Here is an 18927-nt window from a genome sequence, read left to right as displayed (position 1 = left end):
TCGCAGGTCCTCGGGCGCGGCTAGAATCCATTGGCTTGGGAGTCCGTCCGACTTCCAAACGCCTGGAGTTGGCTCGACGAGAGACGCTCCTGCAGGGACAGCATCCCGCTCGGCTCTCTTCGGCTCAGCGGTCCACGCCCTCGAGGATTCCTCTCTCTCTCTCTCTCTCTCTTCTTAAAAGTTGGGGTTAAGAACCCCCCGTGGGTATAGTGGGAGAGAAAGCTGCTCTGCTGCAGTCCACTTCTTTCCTTCCCTCCCTCCCTCTTTCCTTCCTTCCTTCCTTCCTTCCACCCTTCCTTCTTTCCGTCTCTCCCTCCTTCCCTCTCTCCCTCCTTCTACCCTTCCTTCTTTCCCTCCTTCCCTCCTTCCACCCTTCCTTCTTTCCCTCCCTCCCTTCTTCCCTCTCTCCCTCTTTCCTTCCCTTCCTCCCTTCCTTCTTTACCTACCTCCTTCCTTCCCTCCCTCCCTCTTTCCCTCCCTCCTTCCACCCTTCCATCTTTCCCTCCCTCCCTCCTTCCTTCCTTCCTTCCCTCACTCCTTCCATCCTCCCTTCCTTCCCTCCTTCCTTCCTTCCTTCCTTCACTCGCTCCTTCCATCCTCCCTTCCTTCCCTCCTTCCTTCCTACCCTCCTTCCTTCCTTCCTTCCTTCCTTCCTTCCTTCCTTCCTTCCCTCCCTCCTTCCTTCCTTCCCTCCTTCCTACGCTCCCTCCTTCCTTCCTTCTTCTTCCTTCCTTTCCTCCCTCCCTCTATCCATCCTCCCTTCCTTCCCTCCTTCCTTCCCTTCCTCCTTCCTACGCTCCCTCCCTCCCTCCCTCCTTCCTTCCTTCCTTCCTTCCTTTCCTCCCTCCCTCCTTCCTTTCTTCTTTCTTCCTTCCATCCTCCCTTCCTTCCCTCCTTCCTTTCTTCTTCTCTTTCTTTGCCTCTCTCCCCTTCTCTCTTTTTTCTTTCTTTCTTTGGCTAGCATCTGAATGTACATAACCATGGGAATGCTGCAACGGTCTTAACTGTGAATAATGGCCCTTATTTCAGGAGCCGGTGTGACCTTGAACAGTCACTTCGTGAACTGTCCTAACTCGAGGACTACCTGTGCGTTGGACAATCCGACAACGGAGGTGAGCTTGGTGGGTGTGGCAGGGGAAGGAGACTAAAATCTCCAGTCAGAGGTGATATTTGCCGGTTCTCCAAACTACTCAAAATTTCCGCTACCGGTTCTCCAGAACTTCTCAGAACCTGCTGAATCCCACTTCTGCTTCTAGGTTATGAAACGCCTGCTCTCAGCTGCTCCCCACCTGCCTTCCATGGGGGACTTGTAACCTGCACCCTGAGTCAAAAAGAGGGCTGGGAAAATATCTACGGACCCCTCACATCCTGGACATAAACTGTTTCAACCCCTTCCTTCAAAACGACGCTATAGAGCCCTGCACACCAGAACAACTAGACACAAGGGGAGTTTTTCTCCTGAACGCCTTCACTCTGCTAAACAATTCCCATAACATTGTCAAACTACTTACTAAGACTGTATTACTATGATTCTTCTCATCCTTCCTAGTACCTATCTTTATAAAAGGAAAATCTTTAACCATTAGGTGGTGCTCTATATCACTTTCTTTTGAAAGTTTTTTTTTAAATTCTCTTTTCTGTAGTATTATTGTTAATTTTTATCCATTCCAAATAAGTCCAGCATTTTATCCAATGCCTAATTAATGTCCATTCTGTATATTAGTTCAAATTAAATCTCTGGTTTCACATAATTCTTTTATTTTGGGTTTTTACTTTATCTTATATTTTCCTCTTATTCTTCATTCGCCGCTATCATTCTTCCAAGCGAGGATACTTTCTGCTTTTTGGGGTTTTCAAAAAAATATATTCAAAGTCTTTTAAAGTGCCGTTTCCCCCTGTGTTCCAGCGGAGTATACCAAGCCAGGGAGGGGAGATGCGGCTCCCCTCAACCCAGCTGGAGGTCTCCCCCTCTTCTCCACCCCTCTGAGGTCGGTCTGATGGTTCAGTCCCATAAGGACCCCTCCAACAGGGTAAGCACAGATCGAAGCGCCTGCACAATCGCGGTCTCCGTCTTCAATGGAAGTGCCACCGGAAGTCTTCTCATCACTCCTTATCACCCATCCCCTCCCACTTGTGACTGTGTGACTGTAACGTTATTGCTCGTATCCTTACGATTTATATTGACTGTTTCCTAGTATGATTTGATTGCTTATTAGTAACTATGACTATCACAAAGTGTTGCACCTGATGATTCTTGACCCTGGACGAATGTATCTTTTATGTACACTGAGAGCATTTGCCCCAAGACAAATTCCTTGTATGTCCAATCACACTTGGCCAATAAGAATTCAGTTCAGTTCATTCCTGCCCCAGCTGTTGCCCTGATCTTCCTGGGTCTATTTATTTAGGGTGTAGAGCTTCCCTGAGCATCAAATCCTGAAGTTATTGATAATAAACCAAAGCTTATCTATATATTTTAATTCATTTCCATTCCCATTTTTTATCCTCCAAAGAAAGAGTTCATAACAGCATAATTCATATACGATTCATATATGTGTGTGTGTGTGTGTGTGTGTGTGTGTGTTTGTGTGTGTGTGTGTATATATATATATATATATATGTCTGTGTATGTATGTATCTATGTATGTGGTGTATGTATGGTATTCAGCTTTGTTCGGGTATTTTCCCACGTCATTGTAGTTGTGTTTTTAAAGTTGTAGCAATGTTTCAGCAGAATCTCATCTGCCATCATCAGGCTTCTGTATTGTGTTCGTCTATTATGTTTGTTTGTTCATACAGACGAACACAATACAGAAGCCTGATGATGGCAGATGAGATTCTGCTGAAACATTGCTACAACTTTAAAAGCACAACTACAATGACGTGGGAAAATACCAGAACAAAGCTGAATACCATAAATACATACATGCATACATACATACATACATACATACATACATATATATGGATCTTTGGTTATTCGGGTTTTCTCCCACGTAAAATTGGAAGTGTTTTGGCGACGTTTCGACGAAATCTCATTCGTCATCTTCAGGCCTGTGTCTTTGGCTTTGTGCTTCTTGGAGTAATGTAAGCTTGCAGCTGTTTTTTCTTTTAATTGCCAGTGGGAGTGCGACTTGCCTGGGTGGGGACTTGGCTGTGTTGACTGTTGACTATTGGTTGTCTGACCCACCCAGTCAAGTCGCACTCCCACTGGCAATTAAAAGAAAAAACAGCTGCAAGCTCACATTACTCCAAGAAGCACAAAGCTAAAGACACAAGCCTGAAGATGACGAAATAGATTGCGTCGAAACGTCGCCAAAATACTTCCAATTTCACATGGGAGAAAACCCGAATAACCAAAGATCCACATACAAATACCCGCGAAAACCTCAGAAAACAAATACATACATACATACATACATACATACATACAAACATACATACATACATAGATACATAAATCCTAAAATATTTCCCAGCAAGTTTTAGACTAAATACCAATATACATTCCCATGTGGGATCTCCTTATGGAATCCTTAACCCTTATCTCTAATTTTTTTGGCTTTATTATTTCTTTTAATTTTAGCCAGTTTTCCCTTTTCTAAGTTTCCCCGGTCTTTCTTCTTTTTTCCTTCTGATATTATTTTTATTCCCCTCTGCCTGTCAGCCATATTTTTCCCCACCCTTTCCAGTTCTCTTTTTTGGCGTTTCTTCTTATATAATTCCTTCCTCTTTTTGTTAGTCTTGGGAGCCTTGTCTCTTTTATTTGTTGTCTCTGTTGTCAATGTCTCTATTTTAAATTCTTTTATATCCTTTGGCAATGATCCTTGTTCTCCATATTCATCTGGGCTGTTGTTTCCCTCTTCCGACTTGTCATCTCTGAGCTTTCTTTGTTCTTCTGCAAGCTGCAACGCCATTACTTTACTAATCATTGTGTCCAGCAATGTCATTCTTTATTTTAACATACCTCTCAGTTTGCAGCTCCGACTTAAATTCTTTGCTTATTTCTTCCATTTCGTTATTAAAGATCAAGTTTTTCTATTATAGTCCTTGCCAAAAGTGTTCGTTTCTCTCACTTTCTCTGTCTTCTGTTTCGTTGTCACAGTCAACCTCCAACAGTCCCAAAATATTGTATTCCTTTATATTTTACTATAGTTGCCTCTTTAAAAAAAAAAAACTTGCGGAGTTTTTGTTATATTAATCTTTTATTCCATTTCTTCTCTCTTTCAAATATTTATGTGACCAGTAATTTTCCATAAAAACATAAAAGAGGAAAATCTTTAACCATTAGGTGGTGCTGTATATAACTTTCTTTTCAAAGTTTTTTTTAATTCTCTTTTCCGTAGTATTAATGTTAATTTTTATCCATTCCAAATAAGTCCAGCATTTTATCCAAAGCCTAATTAATGTCCATTCTGTATATTAGTTCAAATTAAATCTCTGATTTCATCTAATTCTTTTATTTTGGGTTTTTCCTTTACCTTATATTTTCCTCTTACTCTCCGTTCGCCGCTACCATTCTTCCAAGCGAGGACTCTTTCTTTCCGCTTTTCGGGGTTTTCAAAAAAAATATTCAAAGTCTTTTATCCAGTTACACGCCGGTCACCAATTCCACTCTCCAGCACAAACTTAGGTCCCAGCAGCTTCCCGTCTTCAGGGCAGCTATTAAACTGCCGCTCCCCCTGTCTTCCAGGGGTGTATACCAAGCCAGGGAAGGGAGATGCGGCTCCCCTCAACCCAGCTGGTGGTCTCCCCCTCTTCCCCCACCCCTCCGAGGTGGGTCTGATGGTTCAGTCTCATAGGGACCCCTCCAACAGGGCAAGCACGGATCGAAGCCGCGCACAATCGCGGTCTCCGTCCATCCTCGACAAAAGTGCCACCAGAAGTCTTTTCATCACTCCTTATCACCCATCTCCTTCCATTTGTGACTGTATGACTGTAACTTTGTCACTTTTATCCTTACGATTTATATTGACCGTTTTCTAGTATGATTTGATTGCTTATTGTACCCTTTGACTATTAAATGCTGCACCTGATGATTCTTGACCCTGGACATATGTATCTTTTATGTACACTGAGAGCATTTGCACCAAGACAAATTCCTTGTGTGTCCAATCACACTTGGCCAATAAAGAATTCAATTCGGTTCACTCCTGGTCCAGCTGTTGCCCCGACCTTCCTGGGTCTATTTATTTAGGGTGTACAGCTTCCCCGACCATCATATCCTGAAGTTATTGATAATAAAACCTAACTTCACTGGCAATTTGCTTCCCTTTTTCCTGATTTTGCAGGAGCAGGATAGTTACCCAGTGGGGAAAGGGGTCAGCAAAAGACAGTGTGCCTTTCGTTTTTTCCCGATAAATAAGGGTTTGATTCCCATGTGCCAGAAGGTGGCGCTGTGCCCATGTATCAGTGAGCTTGGTGTGGTGTTTTTATGTTTTTGTTTTTTGGACTTCCTGAACCTGCCAATCATCAAAAGCTCACGATTGGATGGACTCACATGCCCCTCTGTTTCTATCCTGACTCTTGTCTGCTGCTTTTCTCTGCTGTTCTTGTTTTTTCTGGTTTATTCTCTGTTCGTTCCACTCTTGGTGTCCGCGCAGGTAGTCCTCAACTTAACAACAGTGTCCGAAGTTACAACGGCCCTGAAAAAAGTGACACACACAACCTTTAAGGTACAACCGTTGGCAACATCCCTTTGGTCATGTCATCAGAATTCAAATGCTTGGCCACTGCCTCATATTTATGACAGTTGCAGTGCCCGGGGGGGGGGTGTCACACGATCCCCTTTGGTGACCTTCAGGCGAGCAAAGTCAACAGAGACGCTGGTTTCACTTTATGACCGCGTCACTGACTTCACTGATTCCCTTAGCCCCTGTGGGTGTAAAATGGGGCAAACTTCACTTGACAGCTGTATCATTTAGCATGAGAAATTTTGGCCTCCATTGTGACCGTAAGTTGAGGACCACCTGCAACTTTGAATAGTCGCTAAGAGACTCTTGTTCTCGGCAGCCTTCAAACACTTGGCCAGGCTCTTTCTTATCGGAGCCGATTAGTTGGAAGCAGCCTTTTCTCTGTGAAGAAACAGGATTCGTCAATGAACCAGTAAAAGGTTGTGCTGCTGTCTTTGTCTTGAGTTTCCTCTCGGGGAACCAGGTTTGGATCAGAACACACGTGGTCCCCTGTTGCAACCTTCTTCTTTTTTGTTTCAATTTTTTTTCATTTCAATCTACATATAACAACAATACATTAACAGTGTGGCATCAATATATCATACATCTCTCATTGCATAGATTCATATTAATTCATACTTCTTCAATATTTATTTTTCAATGTTATCTAAAATTCTCATCTCCTTTCTATTGTCATTTCTCATATTATTTTTTTCTGTCACATTTGTCATTTTATCAATCCTTATCTGTAAATAGAATTGTCTCCTCTAGTTAATAATTCGAGCTAACCACCTTCGTTCTTCCTTAATATCAATCTCCCTATCTAGTATAAAAACACAAATATATATTCTCAGATTCCGAATTATATTTTCTCTATAAATCATCTATACATTACAAAATGCTATTTTCAATATATTCTTATACATCCCAACACATTGCCTTGCGGAATCCCCTTCCTTATCCCTTTTTTTTCACCCATTATCTCTCACTGTTTGAACAGTGTACCTTCTTTTCATCCTTGTTTGTTTCCTGTTCCTCTTTATTTTCTGGTCCTTTCTCTTAATTCCCTTTTCCCCCATTCTTATTCCCCTCCTTTTCTCATTCCAGTTATTAAACTTTTCCCTCTCCCTCTTTTGATTTTTTTCTTTTGAACTTCCTTTTTCTGCTTTTTCCTTCTCTCTTTATCCATTTTCCAAACCATTCTCCCTTTTATCATCCCATCAGACCACAAATTTTTAATTCTAATTCCTTTCCCCCCCTGCTTAAATAATTGTTGTTCGTTTTGTCCTTCAATGTTGGCTTCTTCTTTATAGAACTCCTTCCCCTCTGGTTTATTGTGTTCTTGTGTATGCTGAGTCACCATTTCTAATTTCTGTAGTACATAATTGCACATTTCAAGTTTGATTTTTATCATGTTCCTTATATCTTGCAAATCCAATCTTGTATCTTGTAAGTCCAGTCTTATATCAACAAATAGTTCCTCCATTATATCTTCTCCTTTTTTTTTTCTTTCCTCTTCCTTAAAAGTTGAAATCCTCTTCTTTAATAGATATATTCAATCCCAGAGTCTAGTATATTATTTCAGCCAATATCTTTTGAGTTTATTTTCAACAATTCATACTCTTGAGTCTTTATTCCGAATCCTCTAATTGACCTCTCAATTGTTTCCCAAATTACTGGCATTAGTAAAATTCCTTTTATTTTCTTTCAAATTCCAAAATCCAAAGTCTCAAAAAGACCAGACACTCATTTTAAAACATAGTAAAGTTTTCCTGTACCATCAGGGGGCGCTCTTGAGTCTTTTTCTTTTTAACTTTGTTGAATATAATATAAAATCACAAACTCTCTCACATAGTAATAGTCATTTTGGGTTCAATGGCGGTCGTAAATTGAGGACTATTTGTACTTTGAAAATTCAGCTCATCGCTTCTGTGGCCTTCTGCATGCCCACAGAAGGCCCAATCGGCTGGAATCATGCCGACCCGCTTCCCTAGATTATCCTGTCCCCTCTTTCTTAAGGCTGCCTTTCATTTCCATCACTCCGCTAAACAAATCATCCCCTCAACACTGTCCAGCTATTTACAAAGTCTACACTACTATCGCTATTAATCTTCTCATCACTCCTTTTTTTTAATATAAAAGTTTTTTTTTTAATTTTACACATCTCTTCATGTGAGCAACATGATTCCGGATTATAACACTTGTACATAGTCATATTTTCATTTCCATTAATCTTATATAATATTATCTCATATCATTATCCATTTCACTCATCTTTAAATACATTTGTATTTCCTATTTCAATTCATTAATTCAATATCCATATCTTTTCATTCACACATAGGTTTTCAATTCTTTATCCCCTATTATTTCCATTTCCAGCTTATCACCTATTTTATTTTATATCACACATCATCATTATCCTTAATTTTCTCTAAGCCAATATATAATAAACAATCTAAAAAGAGTAAAAGTAAAATAAAGTATATATATTTAGGATGCACATGGTATTTTTCATTTCCCTACTTTAATCATAATAAAATCCTCTCATTTTACACTTCTAATATCCATTAAATAATCAACTGTATATTTTAAAATGTATATATTTTAAAGTATCCCCCCAATAAATCGCTAGACTAACTTCTTAATATGTCTCATTTTATCTTCAGTTTACTTATTATCATTAATAATCATATATTTCTTCCTTTCTACTTTACCAAAGCTTATCTATACATTTTAATTCATTTCCATTCCCATTTTTAATCCTCCAAAGAAAGTTCATAACAGCATAATTCATGTACGATTCATAGATAGATAGATAGATAGATAGATAGACAGACAGATAAAATCCTAAAATATTTCCCAGCAAGATTTAGACTAAATACCGATATACATTCCCATGTGGTATCTCCTTACAGAATCCCTAACCCTTATCTCTAAATTTTTTGGCTTTATTATTTCTTTTAATTTTAGCCAGCTTTCCCTTTTCTAAGTTTCCCCGGTCTTTCTTCTTTTTTCCTTCTGATATTATTTTTATTCCCCTCTGCCTATCAGCCATATTTTCCCCCACCCTTTCCAGTTCTTTTTTTGGGGTTTTTTTCTTATATAATTCCTTCCTCTTTTTGTTAGTCTTGGGAGCCTTGTCTCTTTTATTTGTTGTCTCTGTTGTCACTGTCTCTATTTTAAATTCTTTTATATCCTTTGGCAATGATCCTTGTTCTCCATATTCATCTGGGCTGTTGTTTCCCTCTTCCGACTTGTCATCTCTGAGCTTTCTTTGTTCTTCTGCAAGCTGCAACGCCATTACTTTACTAATCATCGTGTCCAGCAATGTCATTCTTTATTTTAACATACCTCTCAGTTTGCAGCTCCGACTTAAATTCTTTGCTTATTTCTTCCATTTCGTTATTAAAGATCAAGTTTTTCTATTATAGTCCTTGCCAAAAGTGTTCGTTTCTCTCACTATTCTTTTCAAAACATTCAATTCCAGCATTTAGTTATGCCTTTTAAGTGCCCACCGTTCAATTTATGTCCAGTTTAATTTTTAAATCTTTGTTGTGTTAATGTGTTTTCCTTTAAATTTCTCCTCCAGATTACTCCAATAGAATAATCAAATCCAAATTTAAAAATCCATTTTCTTTCTCATTTTCTCCGGTCGCCCCTTCCACACACTTTCCTCCAAAATAGCCCTTTAATTTGATACCAGGGTACCTCAAAAGCAATATCCTTTGCCTGGTTCAAACTCTGCTCGCTACTTCTCTCTCCAGCACAAAACTTAGTTTCCTGGAATGTTCTTTGTCTTTGTGGTGGCCCTTTTAAGACCACCGCTGCAGCTTGCCTTTGGGAGGGATTTTCCTGTCAGGGAGGGGAGTTGCGGATCCCCTCGACCCTCTAGGCGATTTCCCCCTTCTTCACTACCCCACCAGTGTGGCTCTGGTCCTGATCAAGACCGTCCAGCAAGGGAACTCAGGCAAAACCACACACGATCGTGGATTACGCATCGACACCGACGAAGAACAAACCAGAAGCCCCCTGTTGCAACCTTCTGACAAGCAGAGTCAGTGGGAAAGCCAGATTCACTTAACAACTGTGTTACTAGCTTAACAACTGCGGTGGTTCACTTAACAACTGTGGCAAGAAAGGTCATTAAATAGGGCAGAACTCCCGAAGTCTTTCACGTAGCAATAGTCATTTTGGGTTCAATGGCGGTCGTAAATTGAGGACTATTTGTACTTTGAAAATTCAGCTCATCGCTTCTGTGGCCTTCTGCATGCCCACAGAAGGCCCAATCGGCTGGAATCATGCCGACCCGCTTCCCTAGATTATCCTGTCCCCTCTTTCTTAAGGCTGCCTTTCATTTCCATCACTCCGCTAAGCAAATCATCCCCTCAACACTGTCCAGCTCTTTACAAAGTCTACACTACCATCGCCATTAATCTTCTCATCACTCCTTTTTTTTTTAATATAAAAGGTTTTTTTTTAAATTTTATACATCTCTTCATGTGAGCAACATGATTCCGGATTATAACGCTTGTACAAAGTCATATTTTCATTTCCATTAATCTTATATAATATTATCTCATATCATTATCCATTTCACTCATCTTTAAATACATTTGGATTTAATATTTCAATTCATGAATTCAATATCCATATCTTTTCATCCACACATAGGTTTTCAATTCTTTATCCCCTATAATTTCCATTTCCAGCTTATCACCTATTTTATTTTATATCACACATCATTATTATCCTTAATTTTCTCTAAGCCGATATATAATAAACAATCTAAAAAGAGTAAAAGTAAAATAAAGTATATATATTTAGGATGCACATGGTATTTTTCATTCCCCTACTTTAATCATAATAAAATCCTCTGTTTGTGCTAGGCCGCGATTGTGCGGGTGCTTCGATAATAAGCTTTGGTTTATTATCAATAACTTCAGGATTTGATGCTCAGGGAAGCTCTACACCCTAAATAAATAGACCCAGGAAGATCAGGGCAACAGCTGGGGCAGGAATGAACTGAACTGAATTCTTATTGGCCAAGTGTGATTGGACATACAAGGAATTTGTCTTGGGGCAAATGCTCTCAGTGTACATAAAAGATACATTCGTCCAGGGTCAAGAATCATCAGGTGCAACACTTTGTGATAGTCATAGTTACTAATAAGCAATCAAATCATACTAGGAAACAGTCAATATAAATCGTAAGGATACGAGCAATAACGTTACAGTCACACAGTCACAAGTGGGAGGGGATGGGTGATAAGGAGTGATGAGAAGACTTCCGGTGGCACTTCCATTGAAGACGGAGACCGCGATTGTGCAGGCGCTTCGATCTGTGCTTACCCTGTTGGAGGGGTCCTTATGGGACTGAACCATCAGACCGACCTCAGAGGGGTGGAGAAGAGGGGGAGACCTCCAGCTGGGTTGAGGGGAGCCGCATCTCCCTCCCTGGCTTGGTATACTCCGCTGGAACACAGGGGGAAACGGCACTTTAAAAGACTTTGAATATATTTTTTTGAAAACCCCAAAAAGCAGAAAGTATCCTCGCTTGGAAGAATGGTAGCGGCGAATGAAGAATAAGAGGAAAATATAAGATAAAGTAAAAACCCAAAATAAAAGAATTATGTGAAACCAGAGATTTAATTTGAACTAATATACAGAATGGACATTAATTAGGCATTGGATAAAATGCTGGACTTATTTGGAATGGATAAAAATTAACAATAATACTACAGAAAAGAGAATTTAAAAAAAAACTTTCAAAAGAAAGTGATATAGAGCACCACCTAATGGTTAAAGATTTTCCTTTTATAAAGATAGGTACTAGGAAGGATGAGAAGAATCATAGTAATACAGTCTTAGTAAGTAGTTTGACAATGTTATGGGAATTGTTTAGCAGAGTGAAGGCGTTCAGGAGAAAAACTCCCCTTGTGTCTAGTTGTTCTGGTGTGCAGGGCTCTATAGCGTCGTTTTGAAGGAAGGGGTTGAAACAGTTTATGTCCAGGATGTGAGGGGTCCGTAGATATTTTCCCAGCCCTCTTTTTGACTCAGGGTGCAGGTTACAAGTCCCCCATGGAAGGCAGGTGGGGAGCAGCTGAGAGCAGGCGTTTCATAACCTAGAAGCAGAAGTGGGATTCAGCAGGTTCTGAGAAGTTCTGGAGAACCGGTAGCGGAAATTTTGAGTAGTTTGGAGAACCGGCAAATATCACCTCTGACTGGAGATTTTAGTCTCCTTCCCTGCCACACCCACCAAGCTCACCTCCGTTGTCGGATTGTCCAACGCACAGGTAGTCCTCGAGTTAGGACAGTTCACGAAGTGACTGTTCAAGGTCACACCGCTCCTGAAATAAGGGCCATTATTCACAGTTAAGACCGTTGCAGCATTCCCATGGTTATGTACATTCAGATGCTAGCCAAAGAAAGAAAGAAAAAGAGAGAAGGGGAGAGAGGCAAAGAAAGAGAAGAAGAAAGGAAGGAGGGAAAGAAGAAAGGAAGGAGGGCGGGAGGGAGCGTAGGAAGGAGGGAGGGAAGGGAGGATGAAAGGAGGGAGGGAGGAGAGGAAGGAAGAAAGAAGGAAGGAGGGAGAGTAGGAAGGAAGGAGGGAAGGAAGGGAGGATGGAAGGAGCGAGGAAGGAAGGAAGGAGGGAGGGAAAGAAGGAAGGGTGGAAGGAGGGAGGGAGGGAAGGAAAGAAGGAAGGAGGGAGGGAAGGAAGGAAAGAAGGAAGGAGGGAGGGATGGAAGGAAGGAAGGAAGGAGGGAGGGAGGGAGGGAAGGAAAGAAGGAAGGAGGGAGGGAAGGAAGGAAAGAAGGACGGAGGGAGGGAAGGAAAGAAGGAAGGAAGGAAGAGGACTGCAGCTTTCTCTCCCACTATACCCACGGGGGGGGGGGGTGTTCTTAACTCCAACTTTTCCCGAGCCTCCCTCAACTCCAGGCGTTTGGAAGTCCGACTCCCAAGCCAATGGTTCCCGGCCGCGCCCGAGGACCTGCGAGTGCCGGGTTGGAGGAAGAGCTTCTGCTCCCGAGTGCCCCCTCGAGGCCCATCCCGCGCCCCCACCTCCAGGGAAGGAGAAAGGAAGGAGGGAGGGAGGGCGAAGGATCGATCGCGACGGCTCTCTCTCTCTCTCTCTCTCTCTCTCTCACACACACACACACACACACAAATCCTCCTCCCTCCCCCCACCGGCCGGGGCGTCACCTGCAGGTTGCTTATATAAGGCCCTGCGAGCGGATCCGGCCAGAGAAGCGAGCGCGGCTCGACGAGAGACGCTCCTAGAGCGACAGCGCCCGGCTCGGCTCTCTTTGGCTCAGCGGTCCGCGCCCTCGAGGATTCCTCGCTCTCTCTCTCGCTCTCGCTCTCTCTCTCCCATCCACCTGCGCTTGCACAGCCCGGGGAAAATGCTCGGCCTCTCACGTCTGGCGGGCGGCGGGCTGCTATTGGTGGTGGTGGCCCTACTGCCTCTTGCCCTCGACGGGAAGCCGGCGGCGCCACCTCAGGCTCTGCCCAAGGTGAGGAGGAGGAGGGCGGACTCTTGGGGCCGGGGGTGGGTTGCAGGGGCTTTTCCTCGACGGGGCTGCTTTGGCTCCGTCTCTGGCTGCAGCCACCGGGCTGTGAGATCGCGGCGCCGGGTTGGGGTTGAAATCCCGGGCGGGAAAGGCGACTACAGCTCCCATCGTCCCCCCCGCCAATACGGACCTTGCAGGGCTGGCCCGGGCGGGGGAATCCCGAGCGGAGAAGCGGGGGACTACGGCTCCCATCGTCCCCGCCTTAAGACGGACGTTGAAAGCTGATTGGGCAGCCAGGAAATCCCGGGCGCGAGAAGGGACTACAGCTCCCATCGTCCACGCGTTGCAGGGCTGGCCTGGCCGGGGAAAGAAGCGCTCCACGGGGTGTGGGGAAACAGACGGCGGGGACGTTCCCTCTTCCCACCCACCCCGTCGAAGCCGCTTTCCTGCCAACTCCCGCCCGCGATGGCTTCCCTCCACCCTCCCAGACTCGCCATCCCGTCTTTCTTTGGGGGGGGGGGAGGAGGAGGAAGGGGCGCCCCGTCCGGGCGGCTCTTCCTGCATGAAGGGCCCCGTTGCCTTTTTTGGGTTTGCAGGCTCCGGCGGGCGGCATGATGGCGTCGCGGCCGATGCTGACGGAGCAGCAGAAGCAGCAGCCGCCGATGGAGGAGTCCTCGGGTCCCGCGGCTGAGCGCAGCGGCTCCGAGGTGGCCAAGATAGGGGACGGCTGCTTCGGCCTCCCGTTCGACCGCATCGGCAGCACGAGCGGCATGGGCTGCAGAAGCGTCCCGAAGCCGACACCTGGCGGATCCTAAATAATTGACTTTATTTTGCTTTTACTCTTTAGATTGTTTACTATACATCGGCTTAGAGAAAATTAAGGATAATAATGATGTGTCATGTAAAATGAAATAGGGGGTAAGCTGAAAATGGAAATAAAAGGGGATAAAGAATTGAAAACCTATGTCTGGATGAAATGATATTGATATCGAATTCATGAATTGAAATAGGAAATGCAAATTTACCTACAGATGAGTGAAATGGATAATGATATGAGATGATATTATATAAGATGAATGGAAATGAAAGTATGATTATGTACAAGTGTTATAATCCGAAATCATGTTGCTCACGTGAAGAGAGGTGTAAAATTAAATAAAAATAAAAATACTTTTACATATTACAAGAAAACATTTGTTAAGTGAGTTTTGCCCCACTTTTCTTGCCATGTCTGCTAAGTGAATCATTGCAGTGAATTAAGTTAGTCATGTTGTTAAGTGAACCTGCCTTCCTCATTTGATTTTGCTTGTCGGGAAGTCGCAAAAGGCGATCACGTGACCCCTGGGGGACACTGCAGAAATCCAGAACTGAGCCTAGAAATTAAAGTCATAAATCATGACGGTCATAACGCTGACTATCGGGTGACCTACCTGGCTTTTATGACCTCTTTTTGCACTGGTCATGAAGCAAACACAAATTACTTATGCAGGCCCATCCGTTTGTTGCGGGCCAGTTTTTGTCAGGAAACAGAAGCAAACGCCAGTTTTGGGGGAAAAAAATAATTAACATATTACAGCAAGATGTTGCAAACAGCAGTAAATGTAGTCCGGTTGCTGTGTGTGGCCAACGTGCTGTGCGACCAGTCGTAAATTGAGGACTGCCTATCAGAAAGCTAGCCAGTTTGAGGAACCCTGCCTGATAATGTGGGGAGATCTTGGCCTGCCCGGTGAAGACCCAGGAAGAGCAGGGTTGCCAGATCGCAGCTTGGCTCTGCGGCCAAACTCAAGTCAAAATACGGCCAAATTATTTTCTCTCACAGCCAAATTTTCTGGCCAATTTTTTTTATGCAATATAACATGAGGATATATTGTTTTTTGTTTTTTTAACTGTTTTTAAATAATCAAATCATAAAAAATAGTCAACCAGGGGGCTCAGGATCGCGTGCAGCACTCACCCATCTCCTCCGGCACCTCCCGCGCTCTGCTTCGCGCCTGCCTCTCCTCCTCCTCCTCGCTGGCTCGTTCTCTCTCGTTCCCCGAGCGGCGCCCTTGCACGAAGGTGGGGGTGGGGGTTCTTGCGGGGCGCATCCGAGGCGCAGCTCTGGGCAGAGGGGAAAGGGAGCGAGAGTGAGAGAGAGGCGTGTGAGCCGAAAGCTGGAGTGGGGTGGAATGAAGGGGCTCAGATCCCGATCCAGACCCCTCACGGGAGCCCCCGAAAGCAGCCCTGCGCTTGTCCGGGGTGCCGGGGCCATGGCTCGGTGGCGGCGGAGCTGTCAGCTGGGGGAGGAGGGTGCGCGACGAAGTGTAGGTCCAGATATATACATGTAGACTGGGCTCCGGCAAGAGGCGGAACGGTCTATTTTTTGCTTTTACACGGAGGGTCGGGCGCGCTTAATTGATAAACTCAAGATAAGCAAAACGCTATACCCTAAAGTCTTATTTCATGGCTTGTATCAGGTAGTACCACTAAAATAAAGTAATAAATAAAAATACAAAATTATGCGTATACCCACATTTATAGATTATATGACAGATGAATATGGAGAACAAGGATCATTGCCAAAGGATATAAAAGAATTTAAAATAGAGACAGTAACAACAGAGACAACAAATAAAAGAGACAAGGCTCCCAAGACTAAAAAAAAGAGGAAGGAATTATATAAGAAGAAACCCCAAAAAAGAGAACTGGAAAGGGTGGGGAAAAATATGATTCGGTGGGGGCTTGGCTGTGTTGACTGTTGACTGTTGGTTGTCTGACCCACCCAGTCAAGTCGCACTCCCACTGGCAGTTAAAAGAAAAAACAGGTGCAAGCTCACATTACTCCAAGAAGCACAAAGCCGAAGACACAAGCCTGAAGATGACGAATGAGATTTCGTTGAAACGTCGCCAAAATACTTCCAATTTTACGTGGGAGAAAACCCGAATAACCAAAGATCCACATACAAATACCCGCAGAAACGTCAGAAAACAAATCCATCCAGATATAGATATAGATATAGATATAGATATAGATATATACATACATACATACATACATACATACATACATACATACATACATACATACATACATGTTGTGACTGGAAGGATCGATCCTGCTGGGAGTTTTGACTCTGATGACTCTGAAGATGGAAGGCTGGAGCCTGCTGTGAATGTGGAGTCTGAATTATTAGAGGACACAGAGGTGAGGCAGGGGGATGAGAGTTTGTCACAGAGACAGTCCTCCCCAGAACCTTCGACCTCATTCATGCCAGCAACTGATCCACAAAATGAGTCAGAGGCTTCGAGTGGGGAAGCTGACAGATCGTGGCTTGACGCCAGAACTAGGAGGAGACTGAAACGTCAACCTGAGGGGAGGCGTCAAGCCAGACATTGATTAGGGAGATTGACACGCCAATCCAGGTGATTTAAGGAGGCGTGATGATTCTCAAACTTTGCTTGGAAGCAAAGTGTTTGATGTATCGAAAGGATACGTGTGGGGCGGCCTTTGTAATTTATGGACATTCTGAATTACCAGACAGATTCCGGGAAGTCTGCCAAGGACTGGAATATAGCATTATTAACCCTTTTGTAGTCTGCTTCTGTTTTGTTTGAATGTTTGGAACTGTGGAACTTGGTATTCTCACTTGTGAATATAGGTGAGACATAACACATACATATGTATGTATATATATAAATACTAAAATATTTCCCAGCAAGTTTTAGACTAAATAGCAATATACATTCCCATGTGGTATCTCCTTATGGAATCCCTAACCCTTATCTCTAAATTTTTTGGCTTTATTATTTCTTTTAATTTTAGCCAGCTTTCCCTTTTCTAAGTTTCCCCGGTCTTTCTTCTTTTTTCCTTCTGATATTATTTTTATTCCCCTCTGCCTGTCAGCCATATTTTTCCCCACCCTTTCCAGTTCTCTTTTTTGGGGTTTCTTCTTATATAATTCCTTCCTCTTTTTGTTAGTCTTGGGAGCCCTGTCTCTTTTATTTGTTGTCTCTGTTGTCAATGTCTCTATTTTAAATTCTTTTATATCCTTTGGCAATGATCCTTGTTCTCCATATTCATCTGGGCTGTTGTTTCCCTCTTCCGACTTGTCATCTCTGAGCTTTCTTTGTTCTTCTGCAAGCTGCAACGCCATTACTTTACTAATCATTGTGTCCAGGAATGTGATTCTTTATTTTAACATACCTCTCACAGTTTGCAGCTCCGACTTAAATTCTTTGCTTATTTCTTCCATTTCATTATTAAAGATCAAGTTTTTCTATTATAGTCCTTGCCAAAAGTGTTCGTTTCTCTCACTTTCTCTGTCTTCTGTTTTCTTGTCACAGTCAACCTCCAACAGTCCCAAAATATTGTATTTCTTTATATTTTACTATAGTTGCCTCTTTAAAAAGAAAAAAAAAACTTGCAGGGGTTTTGTTATATTAATCTTTTATTCCATTTCTTCTCTCTTTCAAATATTTATGTGACCAGTAATTTTCCATAAAAACATAAAAGAGGAAAATCTTTAACCATTAGGTGGTGCTGTATATCACTTTCTTTTGGAAGTGTATTTTAAATTCTCTTTTCTGTAGTATTAATGTTAATTTTTATCCATTCCAAATAAGTCCAGCATTTTATCCAAAGCCTAATTAATGTCCATTCTGTATATTAGTTCAAATTAAATCTCTGATTTCATCTAATTCTTTTATTTTGGGTTTTTCCTTTACCTTATATTTTCCTCTTACTCTCCGTTCGCCGCTACCATTCTTTCAAGCGAGGACTCTTTCTGTCCGCTTTTCGGGGTTTTCAAAAAAAATATTCAAAGTCTTTTATCCAGTTACACGCCGCTCACCAATTCCACTCTCCAGCACAAACTTAGGTCCCAGCAGCTTCCCATCTTCAGGGCAGCTATTAAACTGCCGCTACCCCGTCTTCCAGGGGTGTATACCAAGCCAGGGAAGGGAAATGCGGCTCCCCTCAACCCAGCTGGTGGTCTCTCCCTCTTCTCCCACCCCTCCGAGGTGGGTCTGATGGTTCAGTCTCATAGGGACCCCTCCAACAGGGCAAGCACGGATCGAAGCCACGCACAATCACGGTCTCTGTCCATCCTCGACAAAAGTGCCACCAGAAGTCTTCTCATCACTCCTTATCACCCATCCCCTCCCATTTGTGACTGTATGACTGTAACTTTGTCGCTTTTATCCTTACGATTTATATTGACCATTTCTTAGTATGATTTGATTGCTTATTGTACCCTTTGACTATTATTAAGTGTTGCACCTGATTATTCTTGACCCTGGACATATGTATCTTATGTACACTGAGAGCATTTGCACCAAGACAAATTCCTTGTGTGTCCGATCACACTTGGCCAATAAAGAATTCAATTCAGTTCACTCCTGGCCCAGCTGTTGCCCTGACCTTCCTGGGTCTATTTATTTAGGGTGTACAGCTTCCCTGACCATCATATCCTGAAGTTATTGATAATAAAACCTAACTTCACTGGCAATTTGCTTCCCTTTTTCCTGATTTTGCAGGAGCAGGATAGTTACCCAGTGGGGAAAGGGGTCAGCAAAAGACAGTGTGCCTTTCGCTTTTTCCCGATAAATAAGGTTTTGATTCCCATGTGCCAGAAGGTGGCGCTGTGCCCATGTATCAGTGAGCTTGGTGTGGTGTTTTTATGTTTTGTTTTTTGGACTTCCTGAACCTGCCAATCATCAAAAGCTCATGATTGGATGGACTCACATGCCCCTCTGTTTCTATCCT

At 42.9% G+C, this 18927-nt stretch overlaps 1 protein-coding gene across 2 annotated transcripts; it reads left to right on the top strand.

Moving 5' to 3' along the window:
• Positions 1-76: 76 nt before the first annotated feature.
• LOC148131019 (natriuretic peptide TNP-b-like) lies at positions 77-14375 on the top strand. 2 transcript variants are annotated; one of them, XM_087965566.1, is made up of 3 exons: positions 77-170; positions 13065-13187; positions 13781-14375. In XM_087965566.1, exons 2-3 carry the CDS (start codon positions 13077-13079, stop codon positions 13997-13999), a joined length of 330 nt encoding a protein of 109 aa, XP_087821692.1. In that variant the 5' UTR covers positions 77-170; positions 13065-13076; the 3' UTR covers positions 14000-14375. The 2 variants fall into 2 exon arrangements, with proteins under 2 accessions (XP_087821692.1, XP_087821690.1); XM_087965564.1 differs by lacking the exon at positions 77-170 and having other exon boundaries at positions 13071-13187.
• Positions 14376-18927: the final 4552 nt, after the last annotated feature.

Source organism: Notechis scutatus, chromosome 4 (assembly GCF_049901735.1).
Source record: "Notechis scutatus isolate UNSWTSFEM ecotype Mainland chromosome 4, rNotScu1.2, whole genome shotgun sequence".
In the NCBI taxonomy this organism is placed as follows: Eukaryota; Metazoa; Chordata; class Lepidosauria; order Squamata; family Elapidae; genus Notechis; species Notechis scutatus.
This window is presented reverse-complemented; position numbering and strand designations above follow the sequence as displayed.

Coding starts and splice junctions, on each gene's coding strand:
- LOC148131019 (XM_087965566.1), top strand. CDS start 13,077: ATGCTCGGCCTCTCACGTCTGGCGGGCGGCGGGCTGCTATTGGTGGTG. Junction 13,188..13,780: donor CACCTCAGGCTCTGCCCAAG/GTGAGGAGGAGG, acceptor TTGGGTTTGCAG/GCTCCGGCGGGCGGCATGAT.